This window comes from Cololabis saira, chromosome 15 (assembly GCF_033807715.1).
Source record: "Cololabis saira isolate AMF1-May2022 chromosome 15, fColSai1.1, whole genome shotgun sequence".
NCBI classification, from domain to species: Eukaryota; Metazoa; Chordata; class Actinopteri; order Beloniformes; family Belonidae; genus Cololabis; species Cololabis saira.
In genome coordinates, this window is record NC_084601.1 from 23,653,938 (window position 1) to 23,676,642 (window position 22,705).

Genomic DNA, 22,705 nt, shown 5'->3' on the forward strand with positions numbered 1-22,705 from the left:
AGTATGAGGTTGCTTTAATTATGTGGCAAATTATGATAAACACGAGAAAGATGGGTACTTCAATGAAAAATAGATATTTTATTCAACTTTGCTGCTGTTCATACAAAAAGTAAATAAAAAACAACAATTTTTTTTCAAAGATTTTCACTTGAAATAAGTAGAAAAATCTGAGATTTTTTTGCTTGTAATGAGAAGATAAATCTTGTTCCACTGGCAGATTTTCCTACTTATTTCAAGTGAAAATTGACTTGAAACAGGTGAAAATTGTCAAATAAGTTATTTTTCTGGTGTTATTTTTCTGGTGATGACTCCAAATGTTGAAATAGCAGTAAAACCACATTCATTGATGAAATGACATAAGGGATGGAAAGGAGGGATGGCAGTTTTACAGGGGGATGATTTGGACTTTTTTTATTTCAGGGGGGATGATTCTGACCGTTTTTATTTCGGGGGGGATGATTTGGACCGTTTTTATTTCAGGGGGGGATGATTTGGACCGTTTTTATTTCAGGGGGGGGATGATTTGGACCGTTTTTATTTCAGGGGGGGATGATTTGGACCGTTTTTATTTCAGGGGGGATGATTTGGACCGTTTTTATTTCGGGGGGGATGATTTGGACCGTTTTTATTTCGGGGGGGGATGATTTGGACCGTTTTTATTTCAGGGGGGATGATTCTGACCGTTTTTATTTCGGGGGGGATGATTTGGACCGTTTTTATTTCAGGGGGGGATGATTTGGACCGTTTTTATTTCAGGGGGGGATGATTTGGACCGTTTTTATTTCAGGGGGGATGATTTGGACCGTTTTTATTTCGGGGGGGATGATTTGGACCGTTTTTATTTCGGGGGGGGATGATTTGGACCGTTTTTATTTCAGGGGGGGGATGATTTGGACCGTTTTTATTTCAGGGGGGATGCTGGCTTTAGTTCTTCTGAGGAGGAGACGAGCAGCAGCAGCAAGGAGGGTCCATGAAATCCTCATGAGAAGACTTGAGAAGATTTGGGGGAATCCAGGCTCGTTGGAGCTACAGCTCCATGATGACCAGGTCTACTTCAGATTGAACAGGGAGCAGTTTGACAGCCTGTTTTGGAGTGGGTCCTCAGCAGGATGACAACCACCTTCTCTCCTATTGGTCGCACCGAGATGCCCTCACAGCGCGATGAAATTAAAAAATGTTCAATTCAGACGCAGGCAGGTGAAACACCCGTGGCAGGTGGCCTCTCCCGCGCCGCCAAGCTCGCCAGCAGAGCGGTCCACTCTTGCGCTGCGGTAGCACATACACAATGAATGGGAAAGCCGGCGGCGGTCCCGCTTTGCGCCCTCTATGTGAAAGGGGCTTAATACTGTTGGCCCCTGAAGGTTACATTTGGCCCCATAATGGCCCCTGTTTCAGAAAAATCCTAGAACCCCCAGTGCCAAGTTTTGTTACCCGCAACTGCGCTGACACGCAAAAAAAAGAAAAGCTGCTGAGACCCTGCCGTGCAGCGCTGCTCTCGGCAGAGATTGTATGAGGTGAAGTGAAGTGAGATGCCTCACTCCATTGGGAAAAAAACGTCTGGTGACAATTTTGATTATCGCTTTTTTGTCGACAACGTCGGCGAATCATTGCAGCCCTAATTATGATCGGAACACAAGCCATTCCACGGCCCGGTAGTAACGGCTCTACGGACCGGTACCGGTCCGGGGACCGGGGGTTGGGAATCACGGAAATAGAGTAACGAGGCTGTTTTTAAAATGTAAGGAGTAAAAAGTACAGATAATTCCGTGAAAATGTAAGGAGTAAAAATAAGAAAGTCGTCTGAAAAACAATTACTACAGTGAAGTATAGATAACCAAAATTTCTACTTAAGGTAACGAAGTATTTGTACTTCGTTACCTGACACCTCTGTCCTGATGTGGGCGGGGCCAGACCACAGACCACGCCCCCAGGCCAGACTAGCGGTCGTCAGGCTCCTCCCCCTCCTCTGATCCGCTCCAACTGCTTAATCTCAGAACTTCTGTTGTGTTTTTGTCTTCAGTTCGTCTCAACATGTGCACGTCCCGCAGACCCCGTGGCTAAGCCCCCAGCCAGGCCGAGCCATGGGCGGCGGAGCCGGGTCCCGGTACTCCGGGCTGGACCTCGTGTTCTCCGTGGTGGGGCTGTGCACCTTCCTGCTGGACTGGGGCTCCGACCTGTGGGTGGCCGCAGAGTTCTACCGCCGCGGGGAGTGGGGCTGGTTCGGGCTGCTGCTCGGCCTCATGGCGCTGTCCTCCGCCGTGGTCCAGATGTTCAGCTGGTACTGGTTCCGCTACGACCGGGACCTGCCGGGGCCGGAGCAGCCCGCGGACCCCGCGGGGCCGCAGGCTGGGCTGTGCGGGGACCGAGTGTGGCTGTCCTGCCTGCTACACGTGCTGCAGCTGGGCTTCCTCTGCAGGTACTCAAACTGATTTATGCTTCCGCGGTAAAGCGACGGCGTCGGGTACGTGGCGACGCCTACCCTACGCCGTAGGCTCTGCGTTGGTGTAACGCAGTACTATAAATCAGCCTTCACTCGGGAAAACAAGGCTGCAGCTCCACAAAGAAACTTGCTCTTTTAAACTTCTGCATCTTACGGAAGAGTATTAGTCCAGGCAGGAGAAATAAAGATAATATTTTAGAGGAGGAAGATTTTTTTTTTCATTATGCACTTGAGAAAAAAGTCGAAATGTTGAAAAAAAAAAGTCGAAATGTCGAGAAAAAAGTAGAAATTTCGTGAATAAAGTCCAAATGTTGAGAAAAAAGTCGAAATTTTAAGAAAAAAGTCAAAATGTCGAGAAAAAAGTCAAAATGTTGAGAAAAAAAAGTCAAAATTTCATGAAAAAAGTCGAAATTTTAAGAAAAAAGTTGAAATGTCGAGATTAATGTTGAAGTATAATTTTGAGAAAAAAGTCGAAATGTCGAGGAAAAAAATGGAAATGTTGCTCTTTTAAACTTCTGCATCTTACAGACCAGCCCCCGGGTCTGGCAGTCAGAAGGCGCGCCGATTTTTTCCAGTGGCCAGCCGCGGTACTGCAACCAAAAATCCCATGCGGCCCAGAAAGCTTTTTTCCCATAGACCGCAATAGTAAAAGAGAAGCCTCTAAAACTGTTCACAGGACACCTCCAGCTGTAATCACCGGCAATTACTAATCTTTGTATTCTATATTTTTAAGTCATGGACTTTATATCCGTCAAAAATGTTTTCTAACGGCCAGAAAAGTAAAAGAAAAGTCTCTTTCTGGGCGTGACGTCACGGCTGACGTCACAGCCGTGTCCGTGCATTCCACGGATGTTTATATTAATATATATTATGTAATTATATTAATACATTAATAATATATGTAATGCTATACATGTAATAATATACATGAATTAATATATTATATTAATACATATTATATTAATATTCGCGGCATTGCCCCGGGGCATGATGGGAGGTGACTCAACTGCGCATGCTCTATGGGCCGCTGTATGCGGAAGTAAACCCGGAAGTCAGGAACTTTTTCAGCGTATGCGCTGAGTGAGTAAAATGCATTGAAATGAATGGGCGGCCATTTTCAAAGTCCCATCCAGTTTTTATTAATACATCCATGGGCCAGACGGGAGAAAAATAAAAATAATATTTTAGAGGAGGAATATTTTTTTTTCATTATGCACTTCGTGAAAAAGTCGAAATGTCGAGAAAAAAGCCGAAATGTTGAGAAAAAAGTTGAAATTTTAAGAAAAAAGTGGAAATGTTGAGAAAAAAGTAGAAGTTTTAAGAAAAAAGTGGAAATGTTGAGAAAAAAGTGGAAATGTTGAGAAAAAAGTGGAAATGTTGAGAAAAAAGTGGAAATGTTGAGAAAAAAGTCAAAATGTCGAGAAAAAAAGTCAAAATTTCTTGAATAAAGTCGAAATGTTGAGAAAAAAGTAGAAATTTCGTGAATAAAGTCGAAATGTTGAGAAAAAAGTGGAAATGTCGAGAAAAAAATGGAAATGTTGAGAAAAAAAGTAGACATTTCGTGAATAAAGTCGAAATGTTGAGAAAAAAGTAGAAATTTCGTGAATAAAGTCGGAATGTTGAGAAAAAAGTAGAAATTTCGTGAATAAAGTCGAAATGTTGAGAAAAAAGTAGAAATTTCGTGAATAAAGTCGGAATGTTGAGAAAAAAGTAGAAATTTTAAGAAAAAAGTCGAAATGTCGAGAAAAAAGTTGAAATGTCGAGAAAAAAAAGTCAAAATTTTAAGAAAAAAGTTGAAATGTCGAGATTAATGTTGAAGTATAATTTCGAGAAAAAAGTCGAAATGTCCAGAAAAAAATTGAAATGTTGAGAAAAAAATCGAAATTTCGACTTTATTCACGAAATTTTTACTTTTTTCTCGAAATTGTATTTCAACATTAATCTCGACATTTCGTCTTTTTTCTCGAAGTGCACAATAAAAAAAAATCTTCCACTCACAAATTTTTTTCTCTTGCCTGGCACTAATACTCTTCCGTAGCATCTTGATATAATAAACAAATACATTATTTGGATCATATTGCAAATTAAATATTTACTTTTTATGGTTTATTTTTGTGAAACTTTAGTGAATATTAATAGTGAAAACTATTGACCATGAGAAGAACTCCGTCATCCACAGGTTTCCTTCAGAGTGCTTTTGAAGCCTTTGTATTTTCTATAGACCATATAAAACAATATTTTTATGTAGTTTGTGGCCAGTACTCGAGTTGTAAAAAAAAGAATCAGGGGGGATGGTGGATTTTATCATATGGGGACAGATAATTTGTGCTGATTACAAATAATATAATATATTACAAATAATAGCAGTGACCAAAACACCTGCAGAAATACTGCAAGAATGACATAGCAGCAGTTAAATGCAGCCTTCTGTAAGCTTTAAATATCCACTGGGCTTACATCAAAACACAACAATAAAAAAACAGTTTTCTGAACTTATCAATATGTCTGTCCTTCACAGGATACGTAAAATGGATCACTGCAAAAACTCAAAATCTTAACAAGAATATTTGTCTTATTTCTAGTTAAAATGTCTCATTTTAGAAAAAAAAATCTCATTACATTTAAAACAAGACTCATCACTGGAAAAAACAACAATTTTCACCCGTTTCAAGTAGATTTTCACTTAGAAAAATCTGCCAGTGGAACAAGATTTTTTTGCTAGTAATGAGAAGATAAATCCTGTCCCACTGGCAGATTTTTCTACTTATTTCAATTGAAAATTTACTTGAAACAGGTGAAAATTGTCAAATAAGTTATTTTCTGGTGATGATTCTAAATGTTGAAATAGCAGTAATACCACAATCATTGATTAAATGACATCCTCCCCTCATCCGCCCTCAACTCCAGTACTGTGTGTGGCGCCATGTTGCAAATAGTCGAACACACAGGTACGATTAGATTGGTCTAAGCTTCCTGAGGAAGTAAAGTCTGCTCCATCCTTCCTTATAAACAGCATCAGTGTTCCCCATCTCCAGTCCAGGGGTCCGTTTCATCGTTATGTTGAAACTCTGAGTAAGTTGAACCTGAACTCAGGGAAACTCATTCAGGAAAACAGTTTAAGTTTAATCAAAGTTGTTGAGTGCAAGCACCTGTTAGATTTGGGCTGGCTGTCTGAAAGATGTTTTAGCCGGCTTCAAGTTTGTTTTTTAAATTATTTTTCCACCAAGATTGCGCGATTATGACGGTGAATATTGTAATAATATGCTGCATTCGTAATAAACCGTCGTTAAATATTTAATTTCGTCCACATTCAATTGCTGTGCAGTTTTCTCTGTCAACTCTGTACTTTTGTCTGAATATGTGCTTATATTTATTATATTGTTGCACTAATATGTTCAGTTCCAGCGAAGGAGAATGGGAAGATCCCTTCTGCTCATTATGGGTTGTAATGGTGACTCGCAGTATCTGAGCTCCACTGATGATGGCTCCCTGTAGTCACGGTAACTCAGAGTTGACTGAACCCGCTCTGAACACTTTTCCTCAAACCAAAGAGTGAATCAATAAGTGCTGATAGATGCTGTTAAACGTTCAGTTTAGGTTGGTTCAGAGATGCCGGTCACTTCTGTTTCCCATGCAGGAAGTTACCAGCAAGGTTCCTGCTCCTGCGTGATATTTCTCATCATCAGACCGCTACACAGTGTGCTGGTTTCAGTTTCAGGTGCTCACCAGCAGAACTATGTGTTTACATGTACACCACATGTAGAACAGGAAGTTGGGTCAGAATGACACGCGTCCCTGAAGTCGTGTGATTGGTTGTGAACATGTGGAAAGACTTTGAGCAACAGTTGATGAATGATGAATAAGCTTTCATTGTCCCGTGGCTAGCGTCCCAGCCACGTGAAATTTCTGCCAGTACAACCCATCAAGACAACAGAAAAAATAAAGACAAAACAGATGACAACATATGACATGGGTCCACTGGTGCAATCAGCTGAGAAAGGGATGACACCGGGACGGAGGAGGGAAAAAAGGGACTTTCACACTGTGTATAAATACACAGTGTGAAAGTGCAAAAAAACTATTATGCTCCCCCTACGTTAGAGTCTGGCAGCTCTGAAAGGCCCAGAATAGCTGTCAACGATTTCCAAATCTGTTGATATGCCAGGTAACCGCCAGCTCCAAAAAGCAGAAATCCTGTTATCATTAATGCAATTATGAAGTCATCTTCAACATCCTCGACCGACAGTATGGACAGATACACAATCCTCCACGTCTTCCAGGAGTCGATTGTGTATCCAGCAGCAAATGTTCCGTCGGGCAAGAGGGCTCTCATTTGCCCTGACTTCTCGTCGAGAAAATGTGGTCAATTGCACTGAGAGAGCAGCTGACCAACTCCATGATTTCAGAAAGTTTCTGAGGATGTGAAAAGAGAGGCTCCAATAGAGTGACGGGACAGAGACGAGACAGAGAGCAGCAGCAGGGCAGATGGGGAGGGAGCGGGAGCAGAAAGCGTCCGCCTTCGCCGAGAGCAGGAACAGAGTGCACCCACAAACATGATGTTAAAATCAGTCAAGCTTTCTCAAGTCTGCTGCAAGAAGCTGACAAGAAAGCAGGCACCCATGGGCCCTGGATAGCTCATTGGGTTGAGCAGACCCACCCCCTCTACCCAACTCCTGTCCACCTACTTTGTCAATAAAGGCCACTAGTGTTGTAGCTGCAGCAGCTCCACACATAACAGACGTGGGGAAAAGATCGCTAATGGTTTAACTTTTCACCGCTTTCCAGCTCTCTGTGGTGCGATTAACCCCAATCTTCAGATAAAACTAGTTTGTTGAGGAAAATATATTAACTCTATTTGTAGCTGCAGAGGAAAAAAATAATCTCACGAGGAAAACAAAAATATTGCTCATGTCTCGGAGCCTCTTCAGCATAATATAGCAGTCAAAAAAAAAAAGAAAAGAGAAGAAAGAGTGATACAAAACATGTACTGTATGTTGTACTATTATACTAATTTATTGAAACACATGGCGAGTCAAACATTTACCAAAGCAGCTGCCAAACACTCCTAAACAAGGTAGCCTAAGACGTGGGTTGTGGAGAACTGCGGCAGTATATCCTCATTGGAGCTCCACTCTTTGATAGGGATTTCATATGAACCCAAACCATTAATAATCATTATTTTCTCCATATACCGCTCCCTGGCTCCCTTGTTTAAGGTATCCCGGTAAATTCCAGTTCCTTTCCAGCAGTTTAACATCTTTTTTTTGCGTTCCGTCTGTTCACTTGGTGAAACAGAAAAGCGTCATGTCTTCTCTCAAAACAAATGCACGCGACGGGACAGGAGTTTTCCGGCAGTACGCGCTGGTGCTCATGGGAAACGTAGTGTTCTTTCTGGTAAAGCACTACCGCTTTTGTCCAAAGGAGCCGCCAAAGTCAACAAAAGCTGAAAGTTACATTGTGCTGCTTTAAGAGAGACATTTTGTCTTTTTTCTCAACATTTCGACTTTTTTCTCAAAGTGCACAATAAAAAAAAAAATCTTCCCCTCTCAAATATTTTTTCTCCTGCATGGCCCTCATACTCTTCCGTAGCAGGGAGTCTGCAGCGTGGATCTGGCGTGATGTTTGGGTTGCTGAGGCGTGACCAGACCCTGCTCTGCTCTCGTCCCCAGGCACCTCCGGGCCATCCGGCAGGGCTTCAGGGTGTGGTGGCGGAGGGAGGAGGGCTCGGAGTACGCCGTCTACCTCACCCACGACCTGAGCATGCTGCGGCTGATCGAGACGTTCTGCGAGAGCGCCCCCCAGCTCATCCTGATGGTCTACGTCATGCTGCGCACCAACAAGGCCCGCACCTTCCAGTGTGAGTATCGGTGATACCTACAGCCACAACATCTAACTGTTTCCACCCGCCATTATTCATGTAACCAAAAGAAGACAAACTAATGTCGGGTAGGGAGTCTGGAGCGTCCCCCATCATTCAACAGCTGGTGGATCAGCCCCGCCCCCTAGTTACTGTTGCTAGCTCTGACCATCCACCAGCGTTTACACATCAACATTCCTGCACCAACTTTGTTTATAAAGCACGTTAAAACAAGCTTAAACAAGGTGCTGCTCATGGCTGAATGCTGAGAACTATAATGCCGCTTTTGCACTGGTACCACCTCAGCTCGGTTCTACCCGTTTTGCGCTTTCGCACTAGGGCTGAGACGTGTAGAGCCGCTCCAAGTCGGTACTTTTTTCTGTAACCATTTCAGCCAGGTTCTTTGCGGGCTGAGCAGGGACTATTTCTGACGTCACCACCCTCCGCGCCAGTGATTGGTCGGGGGGCGGGGACGTCACCACCCTCCACGCCTCTGATTGGTCGGGGGGCGGGGCCGTCAAACGTTTGAATCAGGAAGCGGGAGTCAGAGAGAGAGCGACCCGCGGCTCGCAGCGATTTTATTATAAAGCGCAAAACGTCTGTTTGGTGATCCAACTCTGAGGTGCAGATGTTCATAAACCTGGTGGCTGTCGAGAAAAAATTAAAAAAGGGATGTAGACGGGCTGTTTTACTCTCAGCCGCTCCCGGCTCCAGCTAATTTCTCATCTGCGCCGACACAACAAAGGTGTTGCGCAATCGAGTACGTCACAGCAGCTTCACCACAACCTGCCCACTTCTCCCCTGGCAGTGCGAAAACACACGAGTAGAGCCGTGTAAAGCCGCGCCGAGCCGAGTCGGGCCAAGTAAGTCCTAGTGCAAAAGCGGCATAGGAAACAGAGCAGATAAAAACATGAGAACAATTTCACTTCAACACGATGGGACCGATTAAAACACCTAAGATGGAACATAGAAACTCAGTCTTGGGGAAGTTGAAAGCCAAAGAATAAGAATGGCTTTTTACGAGTGGACAGAGACGGCCCGTCCCCTCGGAGCTCAACTCTCACCGTCTGAATGAAAGATGGACCTGTTTCGACACTAACGGACCATTGAGGTTCAATTCAATTTTATTTATATAGCGTCTCTTACAACAGAAGTTGTGATCTTTCCAGAGACCAGAACATGACCCCCGAGCAATTATTACATAAACAACGGCAAGTAAAAACTCCCCTAGTGGGAGAAAACCCTTAAGCCAAACAAGTGGCAAGGAAAACTCCCCTTTATGAGGGAACAAAACCAGGACCTGGACCATAAGGGGAGACCTTCCTGCTGGAGACCACTGAAGTGGACGTGAACACGTCTTGGATGGATGGGTAGAAAATCTAAAATAGATCAGGCTGGTAATACGGTTAAATTGGACGTGATTTACAGAAGGATCTTCTTACTGTCGCCATGGTTACAGATGACAACACCCAGGATCAACACTGTTCAGACACTGCAGGGAAAGATTAACTTCATTAGTTTTATTTCTAGAATAATTTCGTTCAGAAAAACCCCTGCAGGAGGCGAGGCTGGGGCCCAGCACCCAGGGGCGAGTCCCCACCTCTTCCACACCTCCACACCCTCAGGGATCATCATGGGCTGATCATGGATGTGATGGGTCTGCACACCAGCAGGAAGTGGAACAGATGGTCCAGTTGTGGAGTTGGAACCAGCTGGAGCTGAACCCACGACGGTGGACACCCCACCATCCCCTCCCCTCACCCTGCTTACCAACACAACACTGGACTCCTTCAGGTTTCTGGGATCCATAGTTTCAGGGGATCGTTATCGTCTCTGTAGTCCCCCAACTAACAACATACCAGCCGCGTATACGGAGACTCTTGGTTCTGCTCCCGGGTAGTTAGTACTAATATCTAGTCTTTTCAACCTTTTTGACAGTGTGTCTGTATCTCTCCTCTTTCTCTGTTCTTCATTCTCTCTATCTGTTCTCTCTCTTCCTGCTCTACCTGGTTCTAACTTTTTGTGTTTTGTTTTTTACTTCTGTTTTTTGTGTTTCTACCTGCTTCCCTTATGATCCAGGTCCTGGTCCAAGTCTCTTCCCTCCTAAAGGGAAGTTTTTCTTGCCACTGTTTGGTTTGAGGTTTTTCTCCCACTATTACCCCTTTTACACCAAGCTGGTTCCAGGGCTGGTGCTGGTGCTGGTGCTAAAGCCGGTTTGCGGTTGGTTCTAAGTAAGAACCGGTTGAGAACCGTTTGCTTTTACACAAGCTGGTGCTGGCAAGCAGCTGGCCAGAGAGCCACGTCATCACGTTACTGCAGACGTCTGTGTACGTCACCATTTCCCGGTACAACTAGCGCCAAATTCAGTCACCACAACAAAGATGGAGGACTACGCTGTGCTCTTCCATGGAGCGCCGGTGGCTGCGGTGCTGCAGAGCTGCAGAGCTGCCCTGCAGGCTCTGTTGCCACGGCTAAGCCGCAGGGTACAGCGTAGCCTACGGCGTAGGGTACGCTGCGACGCGCGCCATTCTGCGTTGGTGTAACGCGGTACCATAAATCAGCCTGCAGTGTGTTCTGTTCTGAACTTCTCTATTGTGGTCATTTTGCTGCGACGTAGGGTCCCTCTGGGTCCCTCCGCCGTTCATTGTTGTGTCTAAAAATGATGCGCAGTGCCCACCCAATCAGAAACGGTACAGATATTCTGTGATATTTTTTTATATGTGATATTTTTTATGGCGCTCTTCCGTGTTTACTCTGCTTTGGTTGTTCAGTAACACCGCCCCCAGCCCCGCCCCCAGCCCTTGACGTAAGCACGTAGCTCTCGACGTAACGTGGTTCTTTTCCTAGACCAGCAAAGTGTTGGTTCTCCTGTAGCACCAGTTTTGAGAGCCAGGAGCCGGTGCTTAGGCTGTGTAAAGTGTAAGTCTGGCTCTAGCCCAGAACCAGCCCTGGAACCAGCTTGGTGTAAAAGGGGTATATGGGAGTTTTTCCTTGCCATTGTTTATGTTATGTTTATGTAATAATTGCTCAGGGGTCATGTTCTGGTCTCTGGAAAGATGCTAGAGACAACTTCTGTTGTAATAGACCAGGGGTCGGCAACCCGTGGCTCTAGAGCTGCATGCCGCTCTTTAGCGCCACCCTAGTGGCTCCCTGGAGCCTTTTCAAAAATGTTTGACCTTTTTTTCCTTTTTTCCTTCTTTCTTTTCTTTTTTCTTCTTTTCTTTTTCTTCCTTTTTTTTCTTCCTTTTTCCTTTTTTTAAATCTCTACATTTCGACTTTTTTCTCGACATTTCAACTTTTTTCTCAACATATCAACGTTTTTCACGAAATTTTGACTATTTCCTCGACATTTCGACTTTTTTCTCAACATTTCAACGTTTTTCACGAAATTTTGACTATTTCCTCGACATTTCGACTTTTTTCTCAACATTTCGACTTTTCTTGAAATTTTGACTTTTTTCTCAACATTTTCGACTTTTTTCTTGAAGTGCATAATGAAAAAAAAAATCTTCCCCCAGTTATAACTAATATAGATACATGCAGCATGTGTTTGCCTTCATTCTAAGGCTTTTCATTCTTTGCGGCTCCAGACATATTTGTTTTTTGCGTTTTTGGTCCAATATGGCTCTTTCAACATTTTGGGTTGCCGATCCCTATAATAGACGTTATATAAATAAAACTGAATTGAATTGATCTGAAGTGGACCCCCCACAGAAACACCGTCCAACAAGGCCCAGCAGACGGTAAACTTCCTGAGACAGGGAGCTGCTGGTCTGCCAGACGGGACAGATCCAGATCCTGAGTTAGGACAGATCCAGAGTTAGGACAGATCCAGAGCTGGGACTTCTCTGCTTGTTAAAGTGGTGTTGAGTGTTGACCTCCTCCGTCTTTGTTTCTGCAGTCGTGAGCATGGCGGCGTCGACCACGTCCATCGCCTGGATGGTGGTGGACTACCACCGCTCCCTGCGCTCCTTCCTCCCGGACAAGGCCCAGCAGGGCTGGGGCTCCTCCCTGGTGTACTTCCTGTGGAACCTGCTGCTGATCGGCCCGCGGCTGGCCGCCCTGGCCCTCTTCTCCTCGGTGCTCCCGGGCTTCATCGCCGCCCACTTCCTGCTGCTGTGGCCCGCCCTGGTGCTGTGGGCGTGGCGCCAGAGGACGGAGTTCATGGACAGCGCGGGCGGGGAGTGGCTGTACCGCGCCACCGTGGGGCTCATCTGGTACTTCAGCTGGTTCAACGTGGCGGAGGGCTGCACGCGCGGCCGCAGCCTCATCTACCACTCCTTCATCAGCGCCGACGGGGGCGTGCTGCTGGCCACCTGGTGGTGCTACCGGGACCCGGTGCAGACGGAGGCGTACGCCGCCGGCACGCTGGGCGCCCTGGCGCTGGCCTACCTGCTGGGGCTGGGCCTCAAGGCGCTGTACTACTGCTGCTTCCACCCCAGGATGTGGAGGCCCCCGGGGAGGGACCCGGGGGTCCCCCCGGGGGTCCCCCCCCACGACCAGCCCGACTCAGACGTGTCCTTCAGGAGCGTTTCCATCCAAGACGACGCCACGTCTCCACAGCTGGTCAACCGGCGCATGGTCTGCCACGCCGCGCACTTCTACTCCACGCCACAAGTGCTCGGACGCGGCAGCGGCGCCAGCAGGGCCCCGGCGCCGCGGGCTGGAGGGGTGGTGGTGTGAGGGACGCAGCATGATGATGCTTGAGACCAAACGGAAATCTTGCCATTAATAGCAGCACGCAGGGATTTAAAAACGGTGCTTTTTGTAAAATGTTGATGCAAAAACGTGTTTTAACGGTGCTGCTGGTGCCGGCTGGTCCTGGCGGGAAGTCCTGGACTTCCTGGAAGTCCAGGAGGTCCTGCAGTTCCTGCAGTTCCCCGCCAACAGAGCTGAACTAGCTAAAGTATCTCACTCAGCTCGGTCACCATGGTGACTGTTTCTGCCTACCTGGTGCCTGTTAAAAAAGTATTTTTGATGACAGCAGTTGTTTTTTACTTGATCAGGGTATTTTCCAGGCGGCCGGATCCCTTCAGGCCCGACTCTGAAGTCGTCACCTAAACGCATCGTTCTCACTGCTTCCTCCAGCTGATTTACAGGAGTAGAGAAATAAGACATGTTGAATAGAAGAATGACAAAAAAGTGGGAAAGGAAGATTAAGGTGTTGATCTTTAAATGTTTTTATTCACAATAAGTGACCTTCTTCTGCTAGAAGGGTGTCTAAGCTGTAAATCTACTAATGTTTTTAATGGTTTTCTTGTTAGAGTTGATATTTCCTAGTTTGTTTTCCTCTTATTTACAGATGTTGTTCTTTCTTGTGGCGCTCCTGTTACCCTGTACATTTACACGTTAAGCTGCATCATCACGTCTGTGCGTGATGTTTCACCTCACTGACCACGAAGCTGCATTAAAAACATAAACGGGGCAAAGTTCTGCAGAAAAAAGTCAAAAAGAGGAAAAAACACCAACACAATCCAGCTGCAAAGTGTAGTTTGACCTGGTGTGAGTGCAGCTGCTGGGTCGGGGGTCGGGGGGGTTTCTTACAAGTTTCCAAACTCAAAAATTCAAAGTTCAGGTTTTACAAAGTAAAAAATCTGTTTTTCTCAGACCTTCATGAGGAAGTATTTTCCTGGACCTTGTGATTCTCCATCAGCTGATGGTGATGGTCACCAGCTGGATTTAGCAGCAGAGGAAACCCCCCTCTGATCCAGACCCACTCCCGGCTCTCCGGCCTTCTGACACCGGAACAACATGAACACTTGCACCTTCACCTGCTGTTTTCTACGGAAGAGTATTAGGGCCAGCCAGGAGAAAAATAAAACTAATATTTTAGAAGAGGAAGATTTTTTTTCATTATGCACTTTGAGAAAAAAGTCGAAATGTCGAAAAAAAAGTCAAAATGTCGAGATTAATGTTGAAGTACAATTTCGAGGAAAAAGTTGATATGTATTTCAACTTTATTCTCGAAATTTCAACTTTATTCACGAAATTTTGACTTTATTGAAATTGTATTTCAACATTAATCTCGACATTTCGACTTTTTTCTCAAAGTGCACAATAAAAAAAAAAATCTTCCCCTGTTTTTCTCCTGCATGGCCCTAATACCCGGACCGCCCGTCTCTTTCTTTTCTGTTTGTCCCCACTGATGTTAACTTCAAATGAAGGGCTGTTACTATCCCTCCTGTGAAACTGAACTGTTAAATTATTGATAAACGTTTGTAAACCAGTGTTATGCAATGAGCCAGCACCAGTGAACTCTGAACCAAGAACTTTTCCCTATCAGCCAACGTCCAGCCGGGGTCTGACCCGGAACCTCTGAATGTAAATGTCTGAGTGCTGCCGCCTGTCGTCTCCACGTGTCCTCAGCGGTCCGGAGCCCTAACCCTCCGCCTGCTGCTCCACCTTTACCTCATTCCTGCTGTGCAATCATTAAACTGGTCCAGAGGTCCCACTGTTGTCGTGTGTGTGTCTCTGATCTGGTTTCAGTGCAGTGTGCCTTTAAGGCCGGGCTGCAGGTCTGGATCCAGACCCTGGTGGTTGGTAATAATAATAATAATAATAATAATAATTTCCATTTATATAGCACTTTTCACCTGAAGCGACAGATCTCAGAGCGTTTTACAAAGAAGACTAAGAAATTAAGACAAAGCCTAGCTAGTAAGTAAGATAAAAAGTTGTGGGCAGCAAAAAAAATAAATTTTTGAATAAAGGTTCAATGGAAGAGTTCAGGGGAAAGCCTGCTTATAGAAGTGTGTTTTAAGGCCCGTTTTAAAGGACTCCACAGAAGGTGCATTCCTGAAGTAGTCAGGTAGAGAGTTCCATAGGCGTGGGGCAGAGGCAGAGAAGGAACGAGCCGTGGAGAAGGGACATGAAGGAGAGTGGCGTGGCTGGAGCGAAGGCTGCGTGCCGGTTTATGGATAGTGATTAGATCACTTAGGTAGCTGGGGCTTTTTTGACAGATGGCCTTGAAGGTCAGGAGGAGGACCTTGAACTGGATCCTGTACTGCAGTGGTTCCCAACCTTTTTTCCTTGGAGCCCCCATACTATTGTCTAAGACCAGCCAGGCCCCCCGACCCGTACGTACTAACACCAAAATAGTCTTTAATATAAAAAATGAACATTGTGTTTTTTTGATACATTTCTCTTTGGTTTACTCTGTAGACTTTGTTTTTCTCCAATGTCACCAATGTATAAAATACGCACAAAAGGACATAAAAATACTGTATTTCTGAAAAATGTCTCTTAATATGAGACCAACATTTTTTAACATTTTTCCTTTAACAACCTGCCGGAGTAGATTAAATGTTGAGTAATGATATAATAATAAGGAATGAAATAATTTCCTGTGTTTGTCACCAGTGTATAAAAACACAAAAAATATTCAAGAAATTCATTAATGATTCCTAACAATGTCTTATGAATGACTCATTCGCAAATATAATTTTTACAACTGCATAATTTCAAAGCAGACAAAATTTCGCGCCCCCCCAGAGATCTCTGGCTTCAGTCGGCAATATTTTTAAGGCGGAAGTAGGAGATCTTGCAGATGTGTTTTTTTTTTATCAAGGTATTTTTATTTAGTTTTACAAGTTATAGTTTACAGTTTAACATAAGTTCAACAGGACACACAAGAAGAAAACAAAAACCCATCGCCCCCCCCCCCCCCTCCCAAATACCAGACATATAGAATTCACAGTATGAAATACATAGTTCAGCATTCAGTGCTCATATAGCCAGATAACAAAAAACAAACAAATAGCAACAAAAGAGATACAATAGTAAAAGACTGAGGACAGCAACAGAGGTTTAGTGTACTATACTGTCTGCCTCCATATCTTCAACAAACATTAAGAAAGGCTGCCAAATGTTATAAAATTTTCTAGTAGACCCCCTTATTGTGTATCTGATCTTCTCCAACTTGATATGGTACATGACTTCCCGAACCCAATGACTGTATGTTGGAGGTGCTGGGTCTTTCCATTTCAGTAATATCAGTCTCCTAGCTAGGAGAGAGCAGAAAGCCACCATCATTCTTTCCCACATCTCTAGCTGGGAGTCTATCTGAGGTACACCAAAAAGTGCAATGAATGGAGACGGTGCAAGCCTTTTTGCAAAGATCTTAGAAAAGGTCTCAAAGATGGGCTGCCAGAAAGCGCAGAGCTTTGGACACGTCCAGAACATGTGTAGGAGAGTGGCTGGATCTCGCCCGCACCTATCACAAGTGGGGTCGATATCAGCACTGATCTTAGAGAGCCTAACTTTAGACCAGTGCAGACGATGTACAATTTTAAACTGAATGACAGCATGTCTAAGACAGATGGAAGATGAAAAAATTCCCTGTATTATTTTGTGCCAAGTGTCGTCCGTAATTTGCTGATTTAAATCTGTCTCCCATTTATTTTTGAGGAGGTCCAAAGGCATCAAGTTATGAGAATATAGTATTTCGTATATTGTGCTAATAGTTCGTTTTCTGACTAGTTTACAATCAAAAATTGAATCCAATAGGCCAGTTGGAGGACGTAAGGGAGAGCATACAAAGTTTGAGAATACAAAATTCCGGAGCTGCAGATATCTATAAAAATGTGATTTGGGAATGTGATATCTTTGTACCAACTGTTCAAAGGAGGCAAAGCTGCCATCAATATACAGATCGGACAGTGATACCATACCTCTTCTGGACCACATATCAAAGACTCCATCTATTAACGATGGGACAAACATATGATTCAGTGTAATTGGGGCGGCCTGAGAAAGCTCTGTAAGTGCAAAGGATCTTCTGAATTGGTTCCAGATCTTGATTGAATGCAAAACAACAGGGTTGGAGGTAAAGTTTGAAATGGGCTGTGGAAATGGCAACTTAGAACACAGTAAGGCTTTTAAAGATGTGGAATTTACAGATGCCCCCTCCAGATTTAGCCATCCAGTGTCAATGTTATCATTATTGTTATCCATCCAATATAACAGTACCCGAATGTTAACAGCCCAATAGTAATACAAGAAATTAGGGAGTGCCATTCCTCCCATTGAGCGAGGTCTCTGAAGTACACTTCTTTTTATCCGGGGCGGTTTTTTGTTCCAAATAAAACTTGATATCTGATTATTTAATTTAGTAAAAAAAGATTTAGTTAAGAAGATGGGAAGACACTGAAATATATATAAAAATTTGGGCAGTATATTCATTTTTACTGTATTAATTCTTCCACCTAGAGATAAAGGCAGAGGATCCCATCGTTCAATATCCTGATTTAAGTTTGATAACAGGGGCTGATAGTTAACAGCATAAAGATCTTTATGTTTATCTGTAATCCATATGCCGAGATATTTGAATTTTTTGGGGCTAATTTTAAAGGGGAGTGAGTTTAAGGATGTATTACTAGTGCCAACAGGCATCAACTCACTTTTTTGAACATTGACCCTGTAGCCAGACAGTTTGCCAAATTCTTTTAGTAAGGTCATTAATTTAGGGATACTCAAAAGGGGTTGTGATATATATAGGAGCATGTCATCGGCATAAAGCGAGACTTTGTGCTCCTCCCCTGCTCGGTGAATTCCTCTGATATCCGCATTTTGCCTCAGAGCTAAAGCTAGTGGTTCCATTGCGACCGCAAAGAGAAGCGGTGACATGGGGCATCCCTGTCTTGTACCACGTTTAAGCTCGAAGAAAGGGGACAGATTATTATTAGTACGAACAGCAGCTGTTGGGGAAGTATATAAAAGTCTGATCCATGATATGAATTTATTGCCAAATCCAAATCTCTCCAGTGTGCTGAAAAGATAGTCCCACTCCACCCGGTCAAACGCCTTTTCAGCATCAAGTGAGAGGACGACCTCTGGCACACCAGGGGGAGAGGGGCTATAAAGGATGTTAAAAAGGCGTCGGATGTTGAAAAAAGAGTAACGGTTCTTAATAAAGCCTGTTTGGTCAGGTGATATAATGGAAGGCAGAACCCCCTCTAGTCGACGTGCCAGAACCTTGGCAAGGATTTTTGCATCCGTGTTAAGGAGAGAAATCGGGCGGAATGAATTACACTCTAGAGGGTTTTTTCCTTTTTTGAGAATAACAGAGATCACTGCTTGGCGCATGGTCAGAGGTAACACCTTATGTGAAAGTGATTCTTCAAAAACAGACAATAGTAAAGGGGCAAGTTGGTCTGAGAATTTTTTGAAGAAATCTGTCGGATACCCGTCTGGTCCTGGGGACTTGCCGCTTTGCATAGATCTGATTGCAGATATTATTTCCAGGGCCGAGAAGTCTTTCTCCAATGAATCAGCCATGTCTGGGTCTACTGATGGAGCATGTAGGGATCTTAAAAAATCCTCCAACATTGAGGGTTCAGTTGGACATTCCGATGTGTATAATACTTGATAGAAATTTTTAAAACAGGAGTTAATTTTGAGGCTATCTGTACACTTTGAATCTTGTTCATCATTGATCGCAGGTATAGTCTGATTGGCAGTTCTTTGTCGTAACTGATGCGCGAGAATACGTCCAATTTTCTCCCCATGCTCATAGCATCCGTGTCTAGATTTGGAGAGGAGATATTCCGCCTGTTGCGTTGATAAGATATCAAATTCGGTCTGCAAAGACAAACGTTTTTTCACCATGTCAGGAGATGGTTGACAGCTATATAACATATCTAGTTCCAGGATTTGATCTGTTAATTCTTTAAGGCGCACTGTATTTGTTTTCTTCTTATTTGCACAATAAGAAATTATTTGGCCTCGTAGATAAGCTTTTAAAGATTCCCATATAGTGGAATATGACATTCCTGGTGTTTGATTAGTGTCAAGAAAAAATTGTATTTCAGATGAAATGAAGTTGGTAAAAGACTCTTCTGATAAGAGAAGAGGATTGAGTCTCCAAGGGCGGTAACTATTTTGTGTGTTAGGAATGCTGATTTTCGTGGTTAGTGGACCATGATCTGAAATGACTATGGCATCGTAATCACACTGAGTTACAGAAGATAGAAGTCTTTTATCCAGGAAAAAGGTATCTATGCGAGAATAGCTCTTATGCACTGGGGAGAAAAAGGAGTATGCTCTAGCAGTGGGATTACGAAATCTCCATACATCCACTATGCCATATGTTTTAAGAAAAAGTTGGATTGTGTGTGCTGATTTAGACAAGGACGTCTTTTTGGAGGAACTGCGATCTAAGGTAGGGGAAAGTACACAATTTATATCACCACCAAGGATCAGATGGTGTGATGACATGTTTGGTAAACGAGAAAAAATTTTTGAAAAGAATTCTGGATTGTCCCAGTTTGGTGCATAAATATTGGCCAGGATGACCGGGAATGAGAAAAGTCGCCCTGTCACAATAACGTAGCGCCCTGCAGAATCAGAATCGACATTAGTCATTGTAAATGGTATATTTTTATCAATGAGGATGGCTGCCCCCCTGGTTTTTGTGTGGAAATTAGAATGATAAACCTGTCCTGACCATCCTCTTTTTATTCGGACCAGGTCTGTTGTGCGCAAATGCGTCTCCTGAAGAAACGCAATATCGGTCTTAAGTTGTTTTAAGTGTGTAAATACCTTTTTCCTCTTAATTGGATGGTTAAGTGACTTCACGTTCCAACTCACAAAGTTCACTGATGAGAGTCTGCCCAGCCCTCTGGTAGAATTAGGATCAGTCATAACCTACCAATTAAGAGATTTATTGCACTTGAAATTTGAATCTGGCTGAGCAAATAGAAAGGAAAAAAGACATACATAAAATAAATCCAAGAAATAAACAAGTCTGGTATATTCCCACCCTCCCCCACCCCCCCTAATGCCTAAATAAACAAGGCGAACAAGGTACCCCTCAAAAACAAATCCACACATATGTGTTTGTGTTGGGGAGCTCTATAGAGCCAACTGCTCAGGCCCCCATCGAACGATTCATGAAAACCAATTCAGCGCATTGTTATTGTAGTATTAGAACATCTGCTATATGTTCAAGTACGAAAAAAAAAATAAATAAATAAATAAATAAAATTAAATAAAATACAAATAAACTACATTTAAAAAAAAAAAATAACAATTATAATATTGAACCCCACATCTCTTATGGAATCATTAGTTTAACCGCTTTCAGGCTCTAAGAAAAAAAAAAAAAAAAAAAATATATATATATATATATATATATACACATATAAAATATAAAATAAAAATAAATAATAAAAAAAATTATATATACATATATATATATACATATATATATAATTTAATAAATTAAATTTAAAAAAATAAATAAAAGAAAATAAACCCCACATCTCTTATGGAATCCGTAATTTAAACACTTTGGATATGTCCTCATATAAAATTAAAACAAAAAGGAAAAAATTAAACCCCACATCTCTTATGGAGTCAGTAATTTAAACACTTTGGATTAGTCTTCATATAAAATAATAATAATAAAAAAAAAAAAAAAAAAAAAAAAAAAAAAAAAATTAAAGGAGGAGGTTCCAATCATTTTACATTTGTCTTCCACTTTGAACATTGACAGCAGAATCTGGTGAAACTGAAACAGTCTATCAACAGTGACATTAGTTCACTGGTGCAGCCAGTTTAGCTGCCTTTCCACGGAAGAAAACAGAAAAAGTAAGTAATTGTCAGAATAGTTGAGAACACGAAAAACAGTCTCACTCACGCTCCTCGGCGGGGATGATGTGTTTCTTCACGTAAGTCATCGCTTTTTCTGCGTCGGTGAATTCCTTTTCTTCCCCGTTGTGCGTGACACGGAAACGGGCCGGGAACAGTATTCCAAAGCGGACGTTCTGGCGGTTGTGCAGCAACTTTCTCACCTCGGTGAACGCGGCTCTGGCTTTGGCGACTCTTGCAGTATAATCCGGGAAAATAGCAATTGACTCTCCGTTGTACCGGAGCGGCGCGCGGGTGCGCGCCCGGTTCAGCACCTCAACACATTCCTGGAAATAGTGAAGCTTGGCTATTATTGCTCGTGGTTTCCCACCGGGTTTTCTTGGAGCCAAACTTCTGTGCGAGCGATCAATGAGCACATCCTTGTCCAGCTGCAGCGCCTCTCGTAGCAGCTTTGAGACCGACGTCGTGGAGCTTGATCCCGGGGTTTCAGGCAGCCCCAGTATCCTGATGTTACACCGCCGCGCTCTTCCCTCCATGTCCTCGCATTTGTCCCGCAGCTCCGCCACCTCCGTCTTCAGGGAGTCCACCGTGGTCTGTAAAGTCACCACCTGGTCTGACCATGCTGACAATCCGGTCTCCATGTCCCGGACCGAGGTTTTCACCTGGTCAATCTCAGAGTGAATCGCCGCCGTGTTATTTTTAACTTCTGCCTTTAAAGCCTGTAGCTCATTTTTAAGGAAGTCAAAGTCGTCGGCAAGAGCGTTTTTCATTTCTGATTTTATCACTGCCGAAATTTCTGTTTTCAGCGAGAGAAGAATCTCGGACTTCAGGGACTCAGCGTCCATCTCTGGTTTAGCGTTAGCTGACCGTAGATGCGGTGGAGATGGTCTTGCCGCGGGGGTGGTAGTAGTGGAGCCCCCGGGGGTGTTGGGCCTCGTGTTCGCGGCCCCAGTATATTGATATTTTTTCAGATTCTTCGCCATTCACTCAAGTGAAGACTTCTTCTCAGCCTCAGAAATGTTTTCAGAGCAGATTAGTCGATGTTTTAATCTACTGCGCGCTTATTAACTTAAAATAAAAAGAAGTTCGACGGGAGCCCAAACAAACACGTCCTACTCCATCGCCAGCTCAGCAGCGCCCCCCGCAGATGTGTTTTATGTGAGGTTGGAATGATAGGGAAGAGTCAAGCTTAACTCCAAGGTTGGTAACAACAGGGGAGAAGGAGATGGGCTGACCGTCGAGGGAGAGTGCAGCAGTGCTAGCATTGGCGAGTTGGTGGGAGGTACCGATCATGAGGGCCTCCGTCTTGCTGCTGTTGAGTTGGAGGAAGTTGTTATTCATCCAGGAGCGGATGTCCTCCAGGCAGGTGTTGAGGGAGGAGACTGTTTTAGAGGGATTTGGATGGGTTTTGATATAGACCTGAGTGTCATCAGCGTAACAGTGGAAGTTGATTTTGTGTTGTCTGATGATGTAGCCAAGTGGGAGCAGATATATTAAAAACAGGATGGGGCCCAACACTGACCCCTGTGGCACACCACATGTCACCCCAGTGTCAGTAGAGGAACTGCAGGTCTGGATCCAGACCCTGGTGGTCAGTGGAGGAACCGCAGGATTTATCTTTCTATGTTGAACTGGACTGTGATGGCGTCTTCGTTGTGACCTCAGAAGACCTTTGGGTGACATCACAGGAGGCTTTGTCCGGTTCTCATGTGACTTTCTCTGACCTGCCAAGTCTGAGTTTCAGCTTTGGACACATTCCAGTTGAAACTGTACTTGAAACTTGGTATTTAACCTCAGTAAAAATAACAAACACTTGTAAA

At 43.7% G+C, this 22,705-nt stretch overlaps 1 protein-coding gene across 1 annotated transcript; it reads left to right on the forward strand.

Moving 5' to 3' along the window:
• The first annotated feature begins 1,994 nt into the window (after nt 1-1,994).
• On the forward strand, nt 1,995-12,980 carry xkr8.3 (XK related 8, tandem duplicate 3). Its single transcript, XM_061741571.1, has 3 exons — nt 1,995-2,416; nt 8,110-8,297; nt 12,199-12,980. Exons 1-3 carry the CDS (start codon nt 2,082-2,084, stop codon nt 12,978-12,980), a joined length of 1,305 nt encoding a protein of 434 aa, XP_061597555.1. The 5' UTR covers nt 1,995-2,081.
• Nucleotides 12,981-22,705: the final 9,725 nt, after the last annotated feature.

What these genes read in the sequence shown, in the direction of transcription:
- xkr8.3 (XM_061741571.1), top strand. Translation starts at nt 2,082, where the DNA reads ATGGGCGGCGGAGCCGGGTCCCGGTACTCCGGGCTGGACCTCGTGTTC. An exon ending in CAGCTGGGCTTCCTCTGCAG is followed by an intron (nt 2,417 to 8,109) that starts GTACTCAAACTG and finishes TCTCGTCCCCAG; the next exon opens with GCACCTCCGGGCCATCCGGC. An exon ending in CAAGGCCCGCACCTTCCAGT is followed by an intron (nt 8,298 to 12,198) that starts GTGAGTATCGGT and finishes TTGTTTCTGCAG; the next exon opens with TCGTGAGCATGGCGGCGTCG.